The sequence below is a fragment of the Copadichromis virginalis genome, linkage group LG2, assembly GCF_057382275.1.
Source record: "Copadichromis virginalis isolate Kocher_CV1m ecotype Utaka linkage group LG2, C_Virginalis_male_GT1.1, whole genome shotgun sequence".
NCBI classification, from domain to species: Eukaryota; Metazoa; Chordata; class Actinopteri; order Cichliformes; family Cichlidae; genus Copadichromis; species Copadichromis virginalis.
Window position 1 is genome coordinate 35,915,455 of NC_140619.1, and position 8,470 is coordinate 35,923,924.

Here is an 8,470-nt window from a genome sequence, read left to right on the forward strand (position 1 = left end):
GGCTTGCTTTTGTTTATTTTTCTTTTATTACATTTACATATACAGCAGTACACCTTTTCTTGCCATAGAACAACTTGCATAGCCGATCAGCGAAGTGAGATATATCGTATTGTGCAACATATACTTCCTCATTCCTGCCATCCATGACAGTTGATCCAGTTTCCGGGAGGTAGGAATGCGATCAGCAAGACTCAGAAAAACATCCTGAACAGCGCAATTTCAGCCTCTGCTGCTTTTGTTTCCTTGTCTCGTCACCATCACACACCTGTAAATGAAGGAGGAGTCCAGACAAGCAGGGATGAAATAAAAGTGCCAGCAGCTTAAAGGATGCAGTGAAGCTGCTCGAGTCGAGATAAAGAGCTGAACATGGCGAACTGCATTGTCAACTACGGCTTTTCAGCCTTCATACTGGTAAGTTTGTCATATTCACACGTTTGCGATTTCAGTTTTCAACGGAGGGGTTTTGTAAACGCAGATGTGGGACATTTACGCACAGCTTTTGCGCGCAAAGTCACGTATTTCAAATACATTTTTTCAATGCTTGCAACCATTGTGTGATGGAAACATTGTTCTGGTTATGTTTGCAGTTTGTGTGGATGGCCATCAACATCTTCCTTTTTGTGTATTTTTATTTCTTCTACGACTTGGGGCCGCAGTTCTTCTACACGCGTCATCTTTTAGGGGTGAGTAAAGATCTTTGTTATGATGCTCGGTTCATTACTTTTACCAAAAACAATTACTGCTTCTCTTCTTTAAGTGAACTTAAGTTCAGACGAACGGGGATGTAAATAGCTGAGAACAGCAATGGTGTTGAGCTTTTAACTTAAATGCTCTGTGTCGAAACTATGTTAAACTGCATCAACCCTGACAAGTACGAATTGCAATAATATAGAAGAAAAGCGACTTTAAGTCACACATAGACTATTTGTATATATATGTTTTCCCCTTTATGTATAGTGCGTCGTTTGGAGAGTGTTGTCTGTCCCATTCTTGTAAAGATGATGGTTTTTGAACGTGTCTTCAACCGTTCATCTCCAAGAGATTAAGCTAAACTGTCAGAGAAACATATAATATAGCAATAAAAGTACGTTTGTTTGTAACTTCGATCTCAACTGATTTTTAAATACAGTGTATTAATTAAAACCCCATATGACTCAGAAGCATGTACCTTGATCTGCCCATAAGTTGTGAGATGTGGAGGCAAAATATTCTTCTTTTTGCATAAATGTCTTTATTACACACCGAATGTATTTTAATTCATGTAAACTGCAACTTGATGTGTTCAAGCCCCATGCAATCACACAGAAGTACTTCTTAGAATGTTGCCATATTAAAAATTCAATATCGTTGGACCCCAAATGGTTATTTAAATAAGCAATGTGTAAAATTTAAGGGGGAAATTTCTCTAACTGACAGCAGACTTTTTTTTTTTAGCAACAGTGAGAGGCCAGGTCCAGCAATAAGGCAAATGTGGTGGAGGGTAACGCCTTTAAATGGAAATAGGAACTTAAGTATATTAAAAAATGCAATGACTATTACCCTCTGTGATTTTTGTGAAATGATGCTCATATGAAGATGCTTTTTATTTTAGTCTGCTTTGCCTTGGGCCAGAGCTCCTGCAGCTGTTCTCAACTTTAACTGCATGCTCATCCTCCTCCCAGTGTGCAGGAACCTGCTGTCTCTGCTCCGAGGCTCTTTTGTAGTAAGTTCCTCATGCTTTCATTAAGGATGGACCGATCCGATATTATGTATCGACATCGGTCCGATACTGACCTAAATTACTGGATCGGCTATGTAAAAATTTAATCTGCATTAACAGGGAAGGGGGGGTACAAAGAAATACTCTTTTTTTTTTTTGTTATTCTCATGTCTAGCTTTTAATAAATAATTATCTGAATCTAACAACCAAAGTTTTCATCTGATGTAAAATGTATAGAAGTCCATTATTGTATATAGTAACGATTAAGTCTAATAGTTCGTAGGCTATAGTACGTTTTTCTTTGGGAAGGTACCATCTGTGCTGGCTGCAAAAATAAACCCCCAAAACTGGTCAGGTGGCCACCCACAACCTCAGACACCATTAACCAGCATAACAATGTGGTGCACTCGTAAGGCGTCCTGGAATCAAACCCCTGACATCTCATGTCTGTTTTGTGATGAGTTTGCATGTTCTCTGCATGCTTGTGCAGGTTTCTCATGCTGTCAAACTATGTAAGGTTCAATTTGCTTTGTGCTTAGAGCTTAAGTTACTTTTTACTGCTCGCTGAGATTATTACAGAGAAAGGATAACTCATCAGGTTGAGTAGCTTTCTGTTTTGTAAGAATGTCACTCCCATGTTTTGCCATTCACTCCCTTTCTTTCTTTGTCTTTTCAGCGTTGCAGCAGAACAATGAGGAAACAATTGGACAAGAATTTGACTTTCCACAAGCTGGTGGCATACATGATCGCTCTGATGACAGGTATGTAATGGTGAATTTAATTTATATAGTAAACGCAATGTAAGGTGAAATTGTGCGTCTGTTCCTCCTTATGTATCTTATGTCTCTTTTAAGTAGATATTGGAATAAAATCTGGCAATATTCTTCCGTTTAAAGATGACATTTCAATGTTGTTTCTGTCTATTTTTGTTTTGTTTTTCAGGTGCTATAGTTGTGCTATAGTCATAGCGACATGAATTATGCTCCAACAATAAAAGACAAAGAGACAAACTTCTCATTTTCTTTTCAAAAATGTGTTTTTGAAAAGAAAATGACACCCGTGCATGGGTGTGGTTAACTATTCGCCACACTCTGCAAATGTGCCTACATGAGTGATAAGCACATGTTTACTCAAGTCTCACAGTAACACGTATCTCAGTCTATTGTGAAGTTACAGTAAAACTGACAGAAAGATTAATTTTTCTCCCTTCCTTCCCTCAATCACGCAGCCACACACACAACACACACAACAAGTCAACAAGTGATATGTAAAGATCTGGAATTAATTTTGGCAAGACAAGTTACAGGGAAATGACTAAGAACATATGATAACAAAAACCTTTTCTCAAACGAGCGACTGCAAATATTTGAAACTCAGAAAGCTTGAACTGTTTCCTTTGATCAACTTGTTAAAAACACTTTTCACCCTTTTTTTTTTTTTTTTTTTTGCAAACAAATACAAAACTACATAAAGCAGCCGTGACGTGTCTCCTCTGTGTCTTGTCACAGCTGTTCATACGATCGCTCACTTGTTCAACCTGGAGCGGTACAACAACAGTAGACAAGGTCTTGACGACGAGCTCAGCACCGCTCTGTCCGATCTGGCTGACACAGAAAACACCACCTACCTGAATCCAGTCCGTATAACCAACCTTGTAAGTCATCTACGGATTGCTCCGAAACTGACATGAAATGAAACGCATCTCTCAACAAATACAGAGCTTTGCATAAAACAAATAACAGGACTCATACTTATCATTTATCAAACTGCAAAATGTGGGGGTGCCGCTTTCGCTCACAGGTGGAGCAGATGACCGCGTGTCTCATGACTTAATGTAGGTAACCCAGGTTCATTTTTGACCTGAGACCCTTTTACTGTGTCTAATGAAGACAAAATAATAATACAATTTAAATAAAGCAACTTATAAATGTGCCGCTTGCAAACTTAAAGGGGAGTTCTGCTCTGCTAATGGATCAGCTGGACATGTGAACACTGTGACCAAGACCTGAAAGCTCACGCGTCTGCTTGTGTCTCAGGATCCTCAGCAGATTCCCACCTACTTTGCCTTCACCACCATCGCCGGCCTCACTGGTGTCGTCATCACTCTGGCGCTCATCCTCATCATCACCTCCTCCATGGAGGTCATCAGACGCAGCTACTTTGAAGTGTTCTGGTACACGCACCACCTCTTCATCATCTTCTTCGCTGGTCTCGTCTTCCACGGAGCCGGGTACGAGACAGGCTTCAGCCTTTGTTGACTTTGGCTTGCGTGTTGTTATTTTTGCAAGCAGGTTTCATTTGTGCAATTTGCACCTGCAGGCGCATTGTGAGGAGCCAGCAGAGGACAAATCCACCACACAACACAACTTTCTGTAAAGATCACCCTGATGACTGGGGACAGATTCCTGAGTGTCCCATCCCTCAGTTTGCAGGAGGGTTTCCACAGGTTTGTCCTTTTGTACAGAGAGTAGTAAATTAAAACCTTCATCAGTGAAACCTCGTTAACCTCTTCTTGGTTTTATTCAGACCTGGATGTATGTGATTGGCCCGATGGTTATTTATCTCTGTGAGCGCCTGGTTCGTTTCATTCGTTACATGCAGAGAGTACAATACAAGAAGGTATGCTAGACTCACATTTCACCTGCTGCTTCTTCCACTTTTTTTGCATGTGATCCTAATCCATGTGCTTTGTCTTCAGATTGTCATGCGACCCTCTAAAGTGCTGGAGCTGCAGCTGATAAAGAATGGTTTCAAAATGGAGGTGGGTCAGTATGTCTTCGTCAACTGCCCAGCCATCTCACAGCTGGAGTGGCACCCGTTCACCATGACGTCTGCGCCCGAGGAGGATTTCTTCAGCGTCCACATCCGCTCGGCAGGCGACTGGACCGACAAACTCATTGAAATCATGAAGAAGGTACCAGAGGGAGCAGAGGGACCCAAGTGAGTCAAACAATCTGACCTTATCCAATCTGTTACTGTAGATGTTTCATGAGGAGGTAACTATTGCTACCTGTAATTTGTTTTGTTTTTTTTAAGCTTCTAATTTTTCTGGGTAAAATCAAAACTATTGTTTTTGTCTAAAACTGTAACAACACGCAAATACGTGACTCTGAAGAAAGAGTCCAAATGTCAAAGCATCTCTGAGCAAGATAACAAACTCGGATTGCATCAGGTGATCCCAGCTTCAACTTGTATACAGTGTAAGCGTGCATAACTGTGTACAAAGTATCCGGACTGATGCCATTATTAAACATTTTTAGGAGAAATCAAATTTCATGTTTCCAGATACTTTAATGGAGGCTGTTAAGCCAACTAACCCACATATATGGAACGTTTATTCACTGTAATGAGATCCATGGTAACTAAGTTTTCTCACAAGATCAACATTGCAGCTTTTTTCAAGGGTTTTTATTGTACCAGATTCCAGTTTGCACTTTGTTACAGTGTTGTCTTTTAGAGCCAAGGATCAAACGGTATTTTTGAAATCTTTGCAGTGAGATTACAGTTTCACTCTTTGTATGAATGAGTATTGTGCATGCATAAAAAGAAACAGCCACTGCAATTTAGCTGAGGTTAAAAAGGGTGTGGATTGGTATGTGGCATTTATCCAGATTACCTACTTATACAAATTTAAAAACCGATTTCCCAGCAGTCGTCTCCAAAGTTCAGGAATGCAGTTTGAAACTTAGGTGAGACGGACAGAGTCGCCCACAAAAATGCACAATAAGTGCACGACATAGCAACATCAACTTTACAATTAAATTTGGTCTGAAATAAAGGGCTTTAATTAAATGGGACTGCTAAGTCTGACATGACTCGTGTGTTGCAAGGCTCACTTATGGCTATGATTGTCATGTTAGTTAGCTAATATAACAAAGACAAATGCTAATAAATGCATATTGCAAATGAATTTGTGAATTTTGACACAGTCATAAATGACACTCATGTTTCAGACAAATTCCCTAGTTACACCAAAGAGTTGGTTTAACGAGTACTACTAGTACTTTAATTGTTTTTGATTATTGCTAAAAAAAAATTGCCATTCTGTTATGTAACTGGAAAAATTGTGTTGCCATTCAAAATAGTACATCCTCCAAACAAACAAACAAAAACTGAAGATTATAGCGTAGCAATAAGCAACAATACATGTATATTTAAACTATAACAAGCCTAAGTGGGAGCCTTGGAGTGCGCCACAGGAAACTGCAAAAAAATCAAAACCTTTACAAACTGATACTGACGTCCAAAGTCACATCTAGCAACTCGTTTCTTGACGACCTACAACTAGCTCTTTGAAGACGTCTCAAAACCTGTAGTTTATTTTTCTTGTTAAAAAAAATTCTTTTTGCCCTCAGGTTGGGCGTGGATGGACCTTTTGGCACAGCCAGCGAGGATGTGTTCGACTACGAGGTCAGCATGCTGATCGGTGCTGGCATCGGCGTCACTCCATTTGCCTCCATCCTCAAGTCCATCTGGTACAAGTTCAAAGACTCTGATCCTAAACTGCGCACCAGGAAGGTAACTTAACCCAACTGCTCCCCATCAGACTGTTTATTATGAAATGGATGAAGCCAATTCATATAAAGATTATTTCTTTATCCCCAAGGTTGGGACAACAATAACCTTAGTGTTAGTTACTAAATGCTTTTGACCTTATGTTTGTGTGAGATCAAACCAGCTCACTTCTTCTATTCAAACCTAACACAGGGCCTTCAATTGTCCTGTAAATAAAGACGCTTGTGTTTGAAACAGCACACCCATGCCAGAGGATGAGTCATTGTTTAACATGCATTTGCTTCCTGGTTTCAGATTTATTTCTACTGGCTCTGTCGGGAAACGCACGCCTTTGAGTGGTTTGCCGACCTTCTACAGGTGCTGGAGAAAGAGATGGAGGAGAGAGGCATGGGGGATTTCCTCACCTATAAACTCTACTTGACTGGATGGGATCAGAGTCACGTACGTGTGTGAATCAGTCATCAACCTACTCCACCCTCAGACCAAAGTCCACAACAGCAGTTTGATGTCATTTCATCTCAAGCTCAGTGGGGTTTTTTTTTTCTCTCCCTCCACAGGCTACTCACGTTATGGTTCACTTTGATAAGGACACTGATGTAGTCACTGGGCTCAAACAGAAGACTCACTATGGCCGGCCCATCTGGGACAAGGAGTTTGAACAAGTCCGCAAAGAGAACCCCACGTAAGCTTAAAAAAAATTCTCTGGATTCAAACAAGTGCTTAAAAAGACTCAGAAGAACAAGAACTTTTCAAAAGTTACCTTAAAGCTTTGAAAATGTAAATATTTCAGAGCGAAAATGCCATTAGTTCTGTATATTTCTTCAGTTAACTAAAATAGCTCAACTCTGTTGCATTTATATGGCCTGAACTACCTACTTTTTCATTTCACTGATAATAAAGATAATGATTTTATAAATTCTCGCACAGTGAAATCTGCTTTTTTCAATATGTTGGGTCTAATAATATTAATGTAAAGATGATATTGTCTCAAATGTCATCTTAATAATGAAATAATATTTAATATATTGTGCATTACACTTGAGGGAAAGACTAAAAAAGTTTAATTTTGTCATTATGGATTATTAAGTCTGAATTAATAGACTTTGACCTTTTAAACTGCTTAAATATAAAGTCTACAACCTCAACTACACAAAAACTGCAGGAGGCTGAATCCACTGTGTGTTTTATTGATTGTAACAGCATGTAGAATCTGAAAACGAGCACGTTTTCATAGCTGTAAAATAAATGAATGGAATAAAAGTTTGAATGATAAAGCAGCTTTGTTTTATTTTTCTGTGTGTTTTAGGTCCATTGTGGGAACTTTCTTGTGCGGCCCTGAAGCTCTGGGGAAAGTCCTGGAGAAGAAATGTGCCAAATACTCAGACGTGGATCCTCGCAAGACCAGATTTTACTTCAACAAGGAGAACTTCTGAGCAAAAATAAAATAAAATAAGCAAACGAGAGAAAAACAGGAAGCGCACGTTTACATATTCAAAGGATAACAATCAGTTGGAACTTTGTCTCGCTTCAGAAGAGAAATGTCAAAACATCGAGGAAAACCAGCGTGACAGGACGAGTGTTTACAGACCTTCCTCCATCTACTCTGAAGGGAGTACAGAGGCATGTTGGGTCATTTTAATCAGTGGTGCTCAGGGATTTGCCCCATTTTTACCATTGTGAAGTAAGGAATCACTGAGGCTACATATATATATTATATATATATATATGTATATATTTGTGTCATATTAGGCTGCATTATTGTAGTACTTGACTAAAGTTACAGGGACGATTTATGCTGTTATTAAGATGAGGACCTTGGTTCTTAGATCTACTGAATATGAAGGTGTTGACAGAACGTGAAAAACTTTTACTTTACAAAATACTCACAAATGGAGTATATTTACTATTCATTATGATCTTATAATCGTTTATCTTCCACTCAAGACAACTGATTACACGGCTGATGCACGGTTTCTACTGTATATAACCCATTGTTTGAATGCATGCATGTAACAGGACACAAAAAAAATTATTTTTCTTGGCAGGAGTTTACCAGGAAACAGGTTTACTGGAAAAATATGAGGCGCAATTACGACCTCCTGTATTCGAGCGTTTCCTTATCAGAAAAACGTGAAAGATAAAACCATGCCAGTCATTAAAGTTAGTGGTCAATGATCCTCTAAAGATGTGGAAGAAAACAATTCACCTGCTGTTTTTCTTGTAAATAATTTCTCATGAATAAAAGAAAATAAAGGC

General features: G+C 39.1%; 1 protein-coding gene across 1 annotated transcript; it reads left to right on the forward strand.

The window, feature by feature from the left end:
• Positions 1–158: 158 nt before the first annotated feature.
• On the forward strand, positions 159–8,466 carry nox1 (NADPH oxidase 1). The gene is made up of 13 exons (XM_085433059.1): positions 159–411; positions 588–683; positions 1,592–1,702; positions 2,376–2,460; positions 3,208–3,353; positions 3,736–3,929; positions 4,019–4,145; positions 4,226–4,318; positions 4,398–4,639; positions 6,055–6,217; positions 6,509–6,655; positions 6,772–6,896; positions 7,521–8,466. Exons 1-13 carry the CDS (start codon positions 367–369, stop codon positions 7,645–7,647), a joined length of 1,701 nt encoding a protein of 566 aa, XP_085289185.1. The 5' UTR covers positions 159–366; the 3' UTR covers positions 7,648–8,466.
• Positions 8,467–8,470: the final 4 nt, after the last annotated feature.

Bases quoted from the DNA above. Each gene is read 5' to 3' on its own strand.
- nox1 (XM_085433059.1), top strand. From the start codon at position 367: ATGGCGAACTGCATTGTCAACTACGGCTTTTCAGCCTTCATACTG. The intron at 4,146-4,225 runs GTTTGTCCTTTT...GGTTTTATTCAG, and splicing joins TTGCAGGAGGGTTTCCACAG to ACCTGGATGTATGTGATTGG. The intron at 6,897-7,520 runs GTAAGCTTAAAA...TGTGTGTTTTAG, and splicing joins GTCCGCAAAGAGAACCCCAC to GTCCATTGTGGGAACTTTCT.